Raw genomic sequence first — 16,559 nt, forward strand, 5'->3', positions numbered from 1 at the left:
ACCTACCTGCAGGCTTTCGATCTGTGGGAGGTGGTCAACTCTGATGTTGAACCAGAGCCACTTAGAGCTAATTCAACAGTGGCTCAGATCAGGCAGCATGCTGATGAAAGGACCAAGAGGCACAAAGCTATGTCTTGCATCCAAAACTTAGTGTCTGATGTGATTTTCACAAGGATTATGGCCTGTGAATCACCAAAACAGGCCTGGGACAAGTTGTAGGAAGAGTTTCAAGGGACAGAAAGGACAAGGCAGCAACAGTTGTTAAACTTGAGGAGAGATTTCGAGAATTTGAAGATGAAGGAAGAAGAAACTGTCAAGCAATATTCTGACAGGATTATGGCTGTGGTTAACAGCATCAGGCTCCTTGGAGAGCAGTTCAATGAAGCTAGGATAGTGGAGAAGGTTATAGCAACTCTGCCTGAGAGGTATGAGGCAAAAATCTCATCTCTCGAGGACTCAAGGGACCTGTCCACCATCTCCCTGACAGAGTTGATCAATGCTCTATATGCTCAAGAGCAGAGGAGAGCAAGCAGACTGGAGGAGCACCAAGAAGGTGCCTTTCAGGCAAGAACAAATACTGCCTACAAAGGCAAGAAGGCCTGGAGAGACAAGCCAAAGAATGATGCTGCAAGGAGAGAAGGTCAGACTTGCAAGCACTGCAGAAAGGCTGGTCATTCAGAAGAAAAATGCTGGTTCAATCCAGATGCTGTGTGTCAGCATTGTAAGAAGAAGGGTCATGTTGAGAGAGTCTGCAAGAGTAAGACCAAATCGAGGCAGAATCAGTTTCAACAGATGAAAGCTGAGGCTCGAGTAGCTAAGGAGGACAGTGATCAAGAGGAGCAAGTCTTTGCTGTGTCATGCTCAGCTGCTTAGGAAAGGTCCTCATCTGGTTGGCTCCTAGACAGTGGATGTACCAACCACATGACACCTGATGCTGCAATCTTCAAGTCTTTAGACAGAAGCTGCAGAACTAAAGTCAAGATAGGAAATGGTCATTTTATTCAAGCTGAAGGCAAAGGTGATGTGCTGATATGCACCCTTACAGGTACCAAAGTGATTTCAAATGTGCTGTTGGTGCCTGAAATTGACAGAAACCTGCTCAGCATAGCTCAGTTGCTGGAAAAAGGTTATTCAGTTGTGTTTAAAGACCACCAGTGCCAAATTAGTGATCCAAGTGGATCCAAACTGATGGCAGTCCCTATGGCTGATAAGAGCTTTGTGGTTGACTGGACAAAAAAGTCAGACATTGCCTACACAGCCACTACAGATGAATCCAAGCTGTGGCATCAAAGACTGGGACATGCCAACTTCAGATCGATGGCCCGAATGGTCAGAGAAGACCTAGCTGAAAACTTCATCAACTCAGTGGACCATGATGATGTATGTGAAGTATGTCAGCTAGGAAAGCAGGCCAGACTCCCATTTCCCTCGAATCAAGCCTGGAGAGCCTCTGAAAAACTCCAACTGGTGCATACTGATGTGTGTGGCCCTATGAAGACTGAGTCATTAAGTGGAAACAGGTATTTCATACTGTTCATTGATGATTTCTCGAGATATTGCTGGATTTACTTCTTAAAACAGAAATCAGAGGTGGCCACTGTGTTTTGGAAGTTCAAAACTGCTGCTGAGACTGAAACAGGCTGCAAGCTGAAGACCATAAGGTCTGATAATGGGACTGAGTACACCTCAGCTCAGTTCCAAGCCTTCTGTGATAAGGCAGGCATCAAACATCAACTTACCAACACATATACACCTCAGCAGAATGGGGTAAGTGAAAGGAAGAATAGGAGTTTGATGGATATGGCCAGGTGCTTGATGATTCAGAAGAATCTGCTTAAAGCACTATGGGCAGAAGCAGTTAACACTGCAACCTACATTCAAAATAGACTTCCAACCAAGGCTTTGGATCAAAAGACCCCATTCGAGGCCTAGTTTAGCTTCAAGCCATCACTGGCTCATCTGAAGGTCTTTGGATGCATCTGTTATGCACATGTACCTGCTGTTAAAAGGGACAAATTGTCTGAAAGGGCTCGACCTGGTGTCTTGGTGGGGTATAGCACTGTTAAGAAGGGCTATAGGATTTTAGATCCTTCAATAAACAAAGTGTCAGTAAGCAGGGATGTGGTATTTGATGAGAGGTCATGTTGGAACTGGGAAAGACATGAACCTGAAAAAGTTTCTGAAGAACTTGCAGCAGACCAAGCTGAGCCAGACCAAAATGTCCCTGAAATGGATATTGATGATGAACCAGTCAGAGGAACAAGGTCATTGGCTGAGATTTATGAAAGGGCTCATGTAGCCATAGCTGAACCAAGCAACTTTGAAGAGGCTGAGGCTCAGCAAGGGTGGAAGCAGGCAATGGCTGAGGAGATCAGCATGATTGAGAAGAACCAGACCTGGGAATTGGTTGAAAGGCCAGTCAAAAGGAAGGTAATTGGGGTGAAATGGGTGTACAAAGCCAAGCAGAATGCTGATGGTACCTTGAACAAGCTGAAAGCAAGGCTAGTTGTCAAGGGGTTCAGTCAGAGGTATGGATTGGACTACCTGGAGACCTTTGCACCAGTGGCCAAGCTCGACACCATCAGACTGCTGATTGCCTTAGCAGCACAGCTCGAGTGGAAAATCCATCAACTTGATGTGAAATCAGCCTTTCTGAATGGTTTCTTAGATGAAGATATATATGTTGAACAACCACAAGGGTTTGAAATAGCTGGCAGAGAGCATATGGTCTACAAACTGAAAAAAGGCCCTATATGGATTAAAACAGGCTCCAAGGGCTTGGTATAGCAGAATCGATGGCTACTTGACTGATCTGGGATTCGATCGAAGCAAGAGTGAGCCAACATTGTATGTCAAGAAACAAAGGACACAAATACAACTCATTGTGTCCCTGTATGTTGATGATCTTCTAGTGACAGGAGGAGATCGAGTAGTGCTGGCTGACTTCAAGACCAAGATGCAGGAAGTGTTTGAAATGTCTGATCTTGGGGAGATGTCATATTTTCTTGGAATAGAGGTATCTCAAATACAGAATGAGATATTTTTAAGCCAGAGAAGCTTTGCCACAAAGATTCTGACCAAGTTCTCCATGCAAAACAGCAAGGCAACTAAAACACCTGTTGCTGTTGGAGAAAAACTATCGAGCCAAGGTGATTTTAAGAAAGTTTGTGAAACAACCTACAGGAGTCTAGTTGGTTGCTTGCTATACTTGACTGCCACTAGACCAGACATTATGTATGCTGTAGGATTGCTCTCAAGATTCTTGCATTGCTGCAATGAGAAGCATTTCCAAGCTGCAAAGAGAGTGCTGAGATATGTCAAAGGCATTTTAAACTATGGTTTGAAGTACAGCAAAGAAGGAAATCTGAAACTGATTGGCTACACTGATAGTGACTGGGCTGGCTCGATAGATGACATGAAAAGCACCTCAGGGTATGCTTTTAACCTTGGTTCAGCCATGTTTTGCTGGAGCTCAAAGAAGCAAAGTCTAGTAGCTCAATCTACTGCTGAAGCAGAGTATGTGGCAACAGCAAGCGCTGTCAACCAAGCCATATGGCTAAGGAAAATATTGGCTGACTTGAATGTGCATCAAAAGGAAGCTACTGAGATCTTCTGTGACAACAAATCTGCAGTAGCAATTGCTAAAAATCCAGTGTTCCATGGAAGAACAAAACATTTCAGCATCAAGCTGCATGTTGTTCGAGAAATGGAGCAAGCTCAGGAAATAAAGCTGATCCACTGTAATTCAGAGGATCAACTTGCAGACATTTTAACTAAAGCCCTTAGTGTCACAAGGTTCGAATGTCTAAGAAAGAAGCTAGGTGTTTGCTCCATGCAAACCAAGGAGGAGTGATGAAGTTGGTTCAGCATGCAGCAAACTCGACAACATGCAGGCCATGAAGACCAAGTCATGCAGGAGCTGTTGGAACGAGCTGAACTGTTCCTATTTTGTTCATCTTGTAATCTTAAGTTAATGTAATGTACTTTAGTTCATTTAGAACTATGTTAGGTTTATGATTGATGTAATTTTGATGACAATTGAGCTGTTAAGTCAGCTTTGTTTAAGTGTGCAAGCTTAGTTTTTCAAGTTACAATGTATTAGTGGTAGTAGGTGATGATTAGGTATCATTATGCAGATTTTGACAAGCAAATTGCTTGGTTTATGTATTGGCATTATGCCATTGTTCAACCTATGAATGAAGTTCAGTTTGTTCATCAACTTTTCTCTCATTTTTCTTAGCTTTTCTTCCTTCCTCTTGCTCGAATTCTCTTGTTTGCTCAGCAAGTCACAAGACTTGCTCAACAAGTCTGCACTGAATCTGTTAGTTCAGTTACAGCACCAACAATTTTGCTTATTTTGACCAGCTTATTGAGTGGTATTTGTGATGAATTTTAGCCTCAATTCATTGTTAATGAAATTATTCAGAATTCTTCTTCCTTTTTCTGGTTTTTACTCAAGCAATTTGCTCAAAGGTCTTAGGTGATTTTCTTGTTTGCTCAGCAAGACATCGAGCCTTCAAGCTCAAGTTTCTGTCAAATTTCATTCATTTGTTTTCTTAGTTCCAACAATCACCAAAGAAGCTGCATTCTAAAACTTTGTTTATAAACCAACTTGTCCAAACAGTGGTGAAAGTCAGAGATGATTAAAAGCTTAGTTGCATAAAGATATTATCTTACTCAGAAGGTAGATATATTTTTTTATGTCTATCCAATCATAATAGTTATCAAGTAATGACAGCTAAAACAAATTGAAGCCTATTGTCTGGGAAGTGGATTGAATCCAAATGCTACAATATTTAACCCCACAATTCAAAGCCTTCAGTACAGAAATGTATACCTGACGACCAGCATCACTGCTGTTATCAATCTCTTGAAATCATCAACAGACAGATAAATGTGAAGTAGATATCGATACGAGATATCTAAAAGCATAACAGCCTGGAGATAAAGACGTTCAATCTAAGTAGACTCTTTTGGGGGTCAATATTCATGCTTAAGAAATTATAAAAACCCATCAATCCAGAGTTGAGTAAATTAGAACCACACTTTTTTTTTTCTTTTTACGTAATTTATCTATAACATGTGGGCCATTGGACCACTTCCATTACCTTCCAGACATGCCCAACTCGCTACTTTCCTAACCACATGGTTTTGCTCCCTACATGTAGTTGATTCATTCAAAGGACTGCTGTTGGTGCAAGAGGCAGCAACAAAAGAGAGAACAAGAGCACAGAACATGAAGCAAGGTGCAAGAAGCATTTTTACTTGCTCACAAATGTGCAGCAAGGGAGCTAATGGCTGATAGCTCATTCAGCTCATTCATTCAACTAGAAAAAACATACATTTATAGTCAAATACATCACCAAATAGTCAACTAACCCCACTAATCAGCATTGGGACTATTAAAACATTGCTTGTACACATAAACAAGCCACCTAAACTAGTCATTCAACACCTAATGCATCAAGTTGTCATCAACTTGTCCATTTTAAACTAGATTAATTAGAATGAAACTAAAGAGAAACCTTGCTGTTACAGCAAGCATATGTGCTGCAGCATGTCATCAAGCTGCATGCACTTCAACCACAAAATGTAACAGCAGCATGGTTGGCCAATTTCCAATACTCCTCCTTGGACTCCATGCTGCAAATACCAGTCATTCATCAAGTTTTTTGAACTTGGCAGCTCTTAGATGCTTTGATTCAAGCTGACCAATTCATTTTCTTCTTGCACAAACAGTTCGTGAGTATAGTTGCTTGCCTTCATTCTGCCATTTTGGCTTGCAATTCGACAGGCTCACACTTTGCTTACTGTCTTCAAGAGGCTTGCAACTATACAACACGCATTGAGCTTCCACATGTTGCTGAGCTCACACCTTTGACAGACTCACATCTTTGCATATTGTCTTCAACAGGTGTCTTCATCAGGCTCGCACTTTGCTAAGCTTGCAGCTTTGACATCTTGCTAAGCTTGCACATTTGGAAAGCTCACACCTTTCCTTTAAACTCCTCCTTCAGCTTATTCAAGCTAGTTTGGGGATCTTATAAGTTTGAGCCGATATTATCTTCTCTACAAGCAGTCCTTAATGACTTGCTTGTGCTTTGACAGCTTCTTTCTTTTCAACAAGCAGGGGAAGCAAAATCAATGGTCCCGTAAGACATAGGCTCATGATACCAATTGTTGGTGCAAGAGGCAGCAACAAAAGAGAGAACAAGAGCACAGAACATGAAGCAAGGTGCAAGAAGCATTTTTACTTGCTCACAAATGTGCAGCAAGGGAGCTAATGGCTGATAGCTCATTCAGCTCATTCATTCAACTAGAAAAAACATACATTTATAGTCAAATACATCACCAAATAGTCAACTAACCCCACTAATCAGCATTGGGACTATTAAAACATTGCTTGTACACATAAACAAGCCACCTAAACTAGTCATTCAACACCTAATGCATCAAGTTGTCATCAACTTGTCCATTTTAAACTAGATTAATTAGAATGAAACTAAAGAGAAACCTTGCTGTTACAGCAAGCATATGTGCTGCAGCATGTCATCAAGCTGCATGCACTTCAACCACAAAATGTAACAGCAGCATGGTTGGCCAATTTCCAATAACTGCTTTTGAACTTTGGTATATGTATGTATGTATGTATGTATGTATGTATGTATAATTCGTTACCGAGATATCTTTTTTTTTATTGTTCTATATATATATTCATCCATCTTCAGTTTTCATCTGTGCAGCACAAGAAACGCTTTTCAGTTCCCTAAGATCTTTTAGATTCACTTCCTCCTCCCGTCCTACTTAATATTCTCCCTTGGTTTACAAAAGCAAACAAGATGATCAGTGCAAAGAAGCTTATCAAGTTGGCAAGGAAATGGCAAAAAAATGCAGTCATTAAGAGAAAAAGAATCACATTCTCGAGCACAGCATCAATGGTGGAGAAGGGTCACTTTGTGGTGTATAGCACTGATGAGAAGCGCTTTATGCTTCCTTTGGAATATCTGAAGAACGAAATAGTGATGGAGTTGTTCAACTTGGCGGAAGAAGAATTTGGAATTTCAAGCATTTATGGACACCTCACGTTGCCCTTTGATTCAACCTTCATGGAATATGCAATTGGATTGATCAAAAGGAAAGCAAGTAAAGAATTGATTATGTCTAATGTTAATGCCCGTTGCGCATCATCATCATCGTTGAATCTCTATCAGCAAGAAACACGCCAACAGTTACCAATATGGAGTTTCTAAAGCATTTTCTTTTTCCAATTTTGTAAACGATAACATCATTCTACATTTAGATATATAATGAGAAAGCTCCCATTTTTTGTTTCATGTTTTAGTTGTCTGCTTCCATGGCTACTGCTCTTTTAACTTTCACTACGACATAAACGCCACGATCCTATAACCTTAAAACAACTGCATGAATCTGTTGCTTGGTCCTTTCTGAGAAAGCAGAAGACCCAAATCCACCTTGGTGGGTATGGACGAAGCAACAAATGGATATTCTAAAACTGGGTTTCATTTCGATAAGGGCCTCGGGTTCATCCCTGATTATTTCTATCTGCTCCACAGTGTATTAGATTACTTTAAACACGTCAATTCTGATCCAAACCCAAAAGCTCAATTGATTAATCTGAATTTGAATCTAACTCAATTCGACTTAATCATAAAATATAAGAGTAAATTACACTATTAATCACTGAATTATTAATAGATTTTTGTTTTGATCATTGAACTAAAAAAAGTTATAACTTGATTATTGAATTACTAAAAGTTTTGATTGCACCGATTTTATAACTTGATTATTGAATTACCAAAAGTTTTGATTGCACCGATCAAAAATTTTCTTTTAGGTATTTTCCCTTGTGATTCAGCCTTCATGGAATATGCAATTTTTTTGAGCAAAGGGCATGGGACTAAAAATATGAAGAAAGCATCGCTTATGTCCATTGTAATACTGTAGTCTTAGATTTAAAATATTCAAATAAATTATTTATTATCTTCACTTTGGCTTTCATTTGTTTGATTTTTTCAAGGATTTGGATCTTGTTTGAGAACAAGACCAATTTACTAGGAAAAAGGAAAGGCAGGCCAAATCAAGGACTAAAAGAGAAGGATTTCAATTTGAATCTTATATATAGTTTTCTTTTTGGGGTGGAACTGTTCAACAATCGTACTGTTTGATATGATAATAAGTCTTTAGTTGTATGAAATTGTGTGGCTAATATTATAGCCAAGAAGTTATGTCAAGATTCAAGAAAACGAAACATGTGAAACAAAAATTCCGACTCTTTTGCATTATGTACTTTAATCTACAATGGAATGGGTTGAATTACAATATGAGAAAAAAAAGGTTTTGCTTCAGAAGCTGCATATTGGTAACTGCTGGCTTGTTTCTTTTTGATAAAGATACGAAGATATGCAATAATCACTGGCTATAGAAAGAATCAGTGCTTGCTCCACAGCTTTACTTGGTTTCCTTTTGATCAAAGCAATTACATATTCCATAAAGGTTGCATCACAAGGCAAGATGAGAGCCCCATTGCTTGATAGACCAAACTCTTCTGCCAAGTCGAACAGCTCCATTACTATTTTGTTCTTCAGATATTCCAATGGAAGCACAAAGCGCTTTTCATCTGCGCTGTATACCACAAAGTGACCTTTCTTGACCGCTGGTGATGTGCTGCAACTGGTTGTGTCAACAACATCACCACTAGTTCTTGAGAAGGTGATTCTTTTTCTCTTAATGGCAGCCATTTTTTGCCATTTCCTTGCTAATTTTATGAGTTTCTTAGAACTGATCATCTTGTTTGCTTTTGTAAAGCAAGGGAAAATATTTAGTTGGACAAGAGGAGGAAGTGAATGTAAAGATATTAGGAAACTGGAGAGCTTTCGTTGTGCTGAGCTGATGAAAACGGGGATTGGATGAATATATATATATACACACACAAACTGGCATCCCAAAGGAAGTCTTTTGAATGAAGCAACTCATTGTAGGGACTCAATGGAAGCCACACCATGTGGTTATAAATTGTGGCATCTGCAAGTGCAACAGCAGGCATTGTAGTACCCCACAATATGTTCTGGATATATTACCCAACAACAAGAAATTGTGGTGCTAGTTTACTGCAACCTGGATTGATGGATTGTACAAGTCTGAAACAGGAGTAGACCCCAAATGACTGTACTTAGTGCAAAATGTCTTTATTTCCAGGCTGTTATGCTTTCAGATATCTCATATCGTTATCTACTTTCACATTCATCTGTCTGTTAATGGCTCCAACATGTTGCTAACAGCTGATTGTCATATTTTCTGTATTGATAAAGATATTGAATTGTGGGTATGGGTATGGTATCATTTTACTTTAATGCGCCAAAGCCTATGTGTATGGTACACCCAGCTCAATTAGCATAACTTTACATCTTAATCCATTCCTACGTGTAAAACGTCAGCTGCTTTTACCAAATAATAAATATTGCAAGTGCTTAGACCAAAAATAAAGTATCCACTTTCTGACTGAGATGATATCTTATTTTCACTACTTCTTGGACAAGGTTAATCATAAACAAAGTAACAAACCATTTGTTTCCCTGCCTTTTAAGCTTCTGTCTTCTAAGCTCATCAAAATGTATAACAAAGTACTAGAAAGCAGCTTTTATGATGAGTAAAATAAAACTATTGTAACATGGTATATAATTTGAGTTCCTATATATTATTTCAAGGGTTCGTGTCATACTGGTTTGGAAATAAGACTTGAAAGTTTTCAAGAGAACATTTAATAAAATTGTTCTGTCTTTTATTAACTATACAACTGAATTTAAATAGAGAAAAGAATAAAATATTCCTATAATATCTTAAATGATTTATTTTAAGATTTATCTACCTAAATAACTTTAAAATATATCCCAAAATATATGGGTTTCATATATTTCAACACCTTCCCTCAAGTTGGTTCATATATATCAATCATGCCCAACTTGCTTACAAGAAAATCAAAGCTTGTCTTAGAGAGCCCTTTGGTGAGTATGTCAGCAATCTGTTGTTTTGAAGGAACAAACGACATGCAAACTTGGCATTTTTAAATCTTCTCCTTGATAAAGTGTCTATCAATCTCAACATGTTTAGTTCTGTCATGCTAGACTGGGTTGTGAGCAATACTAATGGTAGCTTTGCTATCACAGTACAACTTCATTGGTGAAGTTATTGGTTTCCTCAGCTCTTCTATAATTCTTTTTAACCACATCATTTCACAAATTCCTTGAGCCATTGATCTAAACTCAGCCTCTGCACTACTTCTTGCTACAATTTTTTTTTTTGCTTCGCCAAGTCACAAGGTTCCCCCATACAAATGTATGGTATCCTGATGTAGATCTTCTATCTGTTATTGAGCCTACCTAGTCTGCATCTGTATAAGCTTCAATTCCTCTTTGTTCGGATTTCTTAAAGAATAAGCCCTTTCTAGGTGAACTCTTCAAGTGTCTCAGAATCCGAAACACTGCTTCTTTATGTTCCTCCATTGAGGAGTGCATAAATTGACTTACTAAGCTCACTGCAAAAGCTATGTCTGACCTTGTATGTAATAAGTAAATTAATTTAACGACTAATCTTTGGTACTGCCCTTTATCAACTAATCGACCTGCTTTATTTCCGAAATTTACATTTGGACCAATTGGTGTGTCAGCAAGGCGGCAACCACTCATCCCAGCCTCTTTTAAAAGATCAATCACATATTTTTCTAAGAGACCATAAGACCCTTCTTTGATCAAGCAACTTCCATTCCAAGAAAGTATTTCAAAGGACCTAAGTCTTTGATCTCAAACTCCAATGCTAGATGCTCCTTGAGATGCCTTATTTCATCTACATCATCTCTTGTAAAAATGATATCATCGACATAAACTATAATAACTGATATTCTACCTCTTTGTGAGTGTCGATAGAACATTGTGTGATCAGCTTACCCTTGTGAATAACCTTGTTTTTTAACAACTTGAGTGAACCGTTCAAACCAAGCTTGAGGAGACTACTTTAGACCATACAAAGGTTTTCTGAGCTTACATACTCGAGTTCCAAATTTTTCTTCAAAACCTGGAGGAAGATCCATGTAAATTTCTCCTTCAAGTTTCCCATTTAGGAAAGCATTCTTCACATCTAGTTGCTGTAAGGACCAATCAAGATTAACAACAATTGAGAAAAGAAATCTAACAGAATTTAATTTGGCTACTGGAGCAAATGTTTCAAGATAATCTATCTCGTATGTTTGACTGTACCCTTTAGCCACTAGTCGAGCTTTGTATCTATCTAAAGATCCATTCGGTTTGAATTTGGTTGTGAACACCCATTTACAGCCCATAGTTTTTTCCCTACATGTAATTCCACTGTTTTTCATGTACCTATTTTTTCAAGAGTGCTCATCTCCTCTAAAATAGCCTCCTTCCACTCAGGAACTTGTAGAGCATCTTTCACATTTTTGAGTATTTTCACAGTATCGAGACACGAAACAAAGGTTAAGAATGTGGAAGACAAGGCTTTATAGGACACAAAGTTAGACATGGGATATTTGACAACATTTCTAACACCTTTTCTTTTAGCAATTGGAATATCTAAATCAGAAAATTCATTGGTTGGATTATGAACTTTACTTGGACTTTTGACAAGATCTTGCGGGTCGGATTATTGGTGATGAATCTGGTGGATTCCACTTTCTTGATTTTGATTTCTTCTTGAGTAAACAATTAACTCCTTTGTTTGTTATTTATTCTCATGATCAAACTCTACACCTTCATACTCCTTTTCATTAACAACATTAACATCATTAATTTCTGTGGTAATCATAAATTCACCTTCCCCATTATTAGAATCCCTATGTTGTATATTCCTAGTGTTTTCTTGATCAATTATAGAATCTTCCTTACTATAATTCCCTCCCTGAAGATTAGAATCAAAGTAAGATTGCGTTTCAACAAATGTGACATCCATGGTGACAATAATCTTCCTATCAATTGGATCGTAACATTTGTAACTCTTTTTATTAGAAGCATAGCCAACAAAGACGCATTTTTTTTTGCTCTAAGATCTAGTTTACCTTGTGAAGATGAACAAAAACATTACACCCAAAAACTTGGAGAGATAAATTTGTGATCAATTTAGAGTTAGGAAAGTTACCTTTAAAGAGACTGAAAGGAGTTCTACTGTTTAGAGTTTTACTAGACATTCTATTAATAAGATATGTAGCTGTTAACAAGGCTTCGCCCCAAAGATAATGTGGTACCTGACTAGTGAACATCAATACTCTAGTTACCGCCAAAAGATGTCAGTTTTTTCTTTCTGCAACCCCATTTTGTTGTGGTGTATTTGTACAAGAGCTTTGGTGGACTATACCATGTTTGGTTAAGAAAACATCTAATTGGTCACTAAAAAATTCCCCACCATTGTCACTCCGATGTACTTCTATTCTCACACTAAATTGTGTTTTCACCATAGCATAAAAAGACTGAAACACATTTTTAACTTCAGACTTATCTTTTAATAAAAACACCAACAAATGAGAATATGATCATTAAAAAATGTGACAAACCAACGCTTTCCTGAAAAAGTCAAGACTCTCGAAGGTCCCCAAACATCACTATGAATTAACGAAAAAGGTTTGTAACCTTTATATTTTTGAGGTGGGAAGAATGGCCAGTGATGTTTAGCCAATTCACAAAATTCATAGTGATATGAAGAAAGACTTTTATTTTTAAATAAATCAGGTAACAAATGTCTTAAATAGTAAAAATTAAGATGTCCAAGCCTATAATGCCAAATTATAACCTTATCAAAACTAGAAGCAGAATTTAAACATAAAGTAATTGTTGGTTGACTTAGATGGTCGTCGTCAAGAAAGTAAATTCCACCAGATTCTTTAGTATTGCCAATCATCCTCCCCGAGACTATGTCCTGAAATTTACACATAGAGGAGTCAAATATAACATGACAATTCGAGGACTGGGATAATTTACTGACCGGTATGACATTACAAGCTAGATTTGATACATGTAAAACCAAGGAAGGTGAAATTTTAACAATGCCTTTCCCGGCTATTGCTGAGAACGACCCATCTGCTACTTTGATTTTTTTGTTTCCTGCACAAGGTGTGTAAGTTGAAAAAAGAAAATGACTACTAGTCATGTGATCACTAGCTCCAGAGTCAACGATCTACGTGTTTGTTTTACAAAGCCTGACATTGAAAAAAACAGAAAAATCAGTATCTGGTTGGGCAAAGGACAAAGAAGGATTATTGGATGAGTTAGGAAGATAAGAATTCATCCGAAATTGTGGTGATTGAAAAAGCTTGTGTAGATGCTCTAATTGTTCCTTAGTAAATGGAGACCCTTACAGAGAACTTTGGCCCTCATAATTTTCATTAGTTGTACGGTAAAACTTTCTTCCCCTGTTTGATTGCTGGATCTCTTATCTCCAATGAAACTTTCTACTAGAGATAACCTAGCTTAGATGCCATGAATTCTACTAGAGATAACCTATCTTAGATGCCATGAAAGTTTTCAAGAGAACATTTAATAAAATTGTTCTGTCTTTTATTAACTAAACAACTGAATTTAAATAAAGAAAAGAGTCATAACCTAATTGTAAAAATAATTCTCTTATTCTAATAAACTACTAAAAGATAAGAAAAATAATTCCCTTCTTCTAATAAACTACTAAAACATAAAATAAAATATTTCTAGAATATCTCAAATGATTTATTCTAAGATTTATCTATATATGGTTTCACATATTTCAACAACACTAACTATCAGCAGGAAATATAGAACGGGATAATGAAGAGATTGTTATAGTGTAATATTTTTATTATATTTACAAATACCAATTTTGAGTATATATTTAGGGTAAAACTGTTTAGTTTGGAATGAAATTGTTGGTGTAATATTGAAGATAAACAAAAATTCTGATGTTTTGCATTGTATACTTTAATCTACAAAGGTGTGGATAAATTACAAGATGTGAAAAGAAAAGAAAAATTGCTTCAGAAGCTCCATATTGGCAACTGTTGGCTCGTTTCATGCTGATAAAGATTTGATGAGGAGCAACGACTACTGGCTACAGACAAGATCAAGGCTTTCTCCACATCTTTACTTGGTTTCCTTTTGATCAAAGCTATTACATATTCCATAAAGGTTGCATCACATGGCAAGATGAGAAGTCCATTGCCTGGTAGACCAAACTCTTCTTCTGCCAAGTTGAATAGTTCCATGACTATTTCATTCTTGAGATACTCCAAAGGAAGCACAAAGCGCTTCTGATCTGCACTGTATACAACAAAGTGGCCCTTCTCAACCACTGTCGATGTGCTGCTACTGTTTGTGTCACTGTCCAAGGTGGAACTTGGTAATGTGATCCTTTTTCTCCTGATTGCAACCATTTTTTGCCATTTCCTTGCTAACTGAATAAGCTTCTTAGCACTGACCATCTTGCTTTACTCTAAGGTTAATAGGAGAGACTCTGAGATGAAAGGAAAAAGAGGGAAGATTTAGGTATTGAAACTCTGAATTTCTGAATGCAGTTGTTATGCTGAATATGAGGCTATGGAAATGGGATGAATATATAATCACAGGGTGAAAGACAGTGCCTTTAATGAATTTAGTACAATGCTGGTACCCATTGGAAACAATGGCATGTGATAGGCAGATATTAGGTGTAATCTGCAAGGTGGACGTGTTTGCTTTTATTGGATGATTAGATCAACAAGGTGGAGCATATAATGAAGTGTATACACACATCTTTATATATACAATAAGGTCCAGTATTATTGACTCATGATCAGTTGATCACAAATTTCAACAGGCATTTCTGATCTTGTTCAGATTATATCTATATCATGATCATCCTGTCCCTTCTTTATGGGGACAAGAGAAACAAAGCCATGCAGTTGGAAGTTGCGAGGGGGAGAGGTACTTTTTGTGAGATGGGGATGTTTACTTTATTAGACAGAAGCATCTGTTGAACTCGTCACGTTCTAATCTAACATCCAACAATCTTTATACACCATAGAATTTAAGAAAAAAATGATAATATTAATACAAAGATGGTTGGCAAAAGTAAGCAAATTGGGACATCCTTGTTGTGTACGTATTTGGCAGTAGAACAATGACTACTGGACCCAACATGTGATTCATTATAGATGAAGATTTAACTAACTATGATTATTCAGATATAAACTAAGACGATATCAGTAATTCCAATGTCCACAACTAAAACCAACTAATTTTGCTGATTACAAGGTTAGGGCCTTGTACTTTTCTTGTTAAGTGACCGAATAATAAATATTGCAAGTGCTTAGATAAAAAATAAAGTATCCACTTTCTGACTGAGATGATATCTTATTTTCACCACTTCTTGGACAAGGTTAATCATAAACAAAGTAACAAACCATAATTTGTTTCCCTGCCTTTTAAGTTTCTGTTTTCTAAGCTCATCAAACTGTATAACGAAGTATTAAAAAGCAGCTTCTATGGTGCGTAAAATAAAACTATTGTAACATGGTATATAATTTGAGTTCCTATATATTATTTCAAGGGTTCATGTCATGCTGGTTTGGAAATAATACTATCAGCAGGAAATATAGAACGGGCTAATGAAGAGATTGTTATAGTTTAATATTTTTATTATATTTACAAATACCAATTTTGAGTATATATTTAGGGTAGAACTGTTTAGTTTGGAATGAAATTGTTGGTGTAATATTGAAGATAAACAAAAATTCTGATGTTTTGCATTGTATACTTTAATCTACAAAGGTGTGGATAAATTACAAGATGTGAAAAGAAAAGAAAAATTGCTTCAGAAGCTCCATATTGGCAACTGTTGGCTCGTTTCATGCTGATAAAGATTTGATGAGGAGCAACGACTACTGGCTACAGACAAGATCAAGGCTTTCTCCACATCTTTACTTGGTTTCCTTTTGATCAAAGCTATTACATATTCCATAAAGGTTGCATCACATGGCAAGATGAGAAGTCCATTTCCTGGTAGACCAAACTCTTCTTCTGCCAAGTTGAATAGTTCCATGACTATTTCTTTCTTGAGATACTCCAAAGGAAGCACAAAGCGCTTCTGACCTGCACTGTATACAACAAAGTGGCCCTTCTCAACCGTTGTCGATGTGCTGCAGCTGTTTGTGTCACTATCCAAGGTGGAACTTGGTAATGTGATCCTTTTTCTCCTGATTGCAACCATTTTTTGCCATTTCCTTGCTAACTGAATAAGCTTCTTAGCACTGACTCATGATCAGTTCACCACAGATTTCAACAGATATTTAGGGTCTTGTTTAGAAGAGATCTATTTCATGTCTCCATGTGGAGAAACAATCTCTTCCATGTAGTTCTCAATACAGATGTTAGGTAGGCAAAACCATGTGTCAGTACGAGAGAGTACCCAAATCATTGATCAGTACTGTTAGTTTCACTTTGCTATTAGCACATGGACTTTGAATGTAAAGAGAGAACAATCCTTTTGCATCACAATGTGTTGTCTCCTATTCAACTAACTACGATTCTTCA

The 16,559-nt window shown here is 37.3% G+C and overlaps 4 protein-coding genes across 4 annotated transcripts; 1 reads left to right on the forward strand and 3 right to left on the reverse strand.

Moving 5' to 3' along the window:
* Positions 1-6,829: 6,829 nt before the first annotated feature.
* LOC107927898 (auxin-responsive protein SAUR68) lies at positions 6,830-7,250 on the forward strand. The gene has a single exon (XM_041089282.1). The coding sequence runs from the start codon at positions 6,840-6,842 to the stop codon at positions 7,248-7,250; it is 411 nt and encodes a 136-aa protein (XP_040945216.1). The 5' UTR covers positions 6,830-6,839.
* Positions 7,251-8,273: 1,023 nt separating this feature from the next.
* Positions 8,274-8,995, reverse strand: LOC107908147 (auxin-responsive protein SAUR67). Its single transcript, XM_016835402.2, has one exon. The coding sequence runs from the start codon at positions 8,805-8,807 to the stop codon at positions 8,364-8,366; it is 444 nt and encodes a 147-aa protein (XP_016690891.1). The 5' UTR covers positions 8,808-8,995; the 3' UTR covers positions 8,274-8,363.
* A 4,941-nt stretch (positions 8,996-13,936) lies between these two features.
* On the reverse strand, positions 13,937-14,738 carry LOC107927844 (auxin-responsive protein SAUR62). The gene has a single exon (XM_016858969.2). It carries the CDS (start codon positions 14,468-14,470, stop codon positions 14,027-14,029), a length of 444 nt encoding a protein of 147 aa, XP_016714458.2. The 5' UTR covers positions 14,471-14,738; the 3' UTR covers positions 13,937-14,026.
* Positions 14,739-15,750: 1,012 nt separating this feature from the next.
* LOC107908629 (auxin-responsive protein SAUR67) lies at positions 15,751-16,393 on the reverse strand. Its single transcript, XM_016835856.2, has one exon. It carries the CDS (start codon positions 16,234-16,236, stop codon positions 15,841-15,843), a length of 396 nt encoding a protein of 131 aa, XP_016691345.1. The 5' UTR covers positions 16,237-16,393; the 3' UTR covers positions 15,751-15,840.
* Between the last annotated feature and the right edge of the window lie 166 nt (positions 16,394-16,559).

The sequence above is a fragment of the Gossypium hirsutum genome, chromosome D02 (assembly GCF_007990345.1).
Source record: "Gossypium hirsutum isolate 1008001.06 chromosome D02, Gossypium_hirsutum_v2.1, whole genome shotgun sequence".
NCBI classification, from domain to species: domain Eukaryota; kingdom Viridiplantae; phylum Streptophyta; class Magnoliopsida; order Malvales; family Malvaceae; genus Gossypium; species Gossypium hirsutum.

Bases quoted from the DNA above. Each gene is read 5' to 3' on its own strand.
- LOC107927898 (XM_041089282.1), top strand. From the start codon at position 6,840: ATGATCAGTGCAAAGAAGCTTATCAAGTTGGCAAGGAAATGGCAAAAA.
- LOC107908147 (XM_016835402.2), bottom strand. From the start codon at position 8,807: ATGATCAGTTCTAAGAAACTCATAAAATTAGCAAGGAAATGGCAAAAA.
- LOC107927844 (XM_016858969.2), bottom strand. From the start codon at position 14,470: ATGGTCAGTGCTAAGAAGCTTATTCAGTTAGCAAGGAAATGGCAAAAA.
- LOC107908629 (XM_016835856.2), bottom strand. From the start codon at position 16,236: ATGGTTGCAATCAGGAGAAAAAGGATCACATTACCAAGTTCCACCTTG.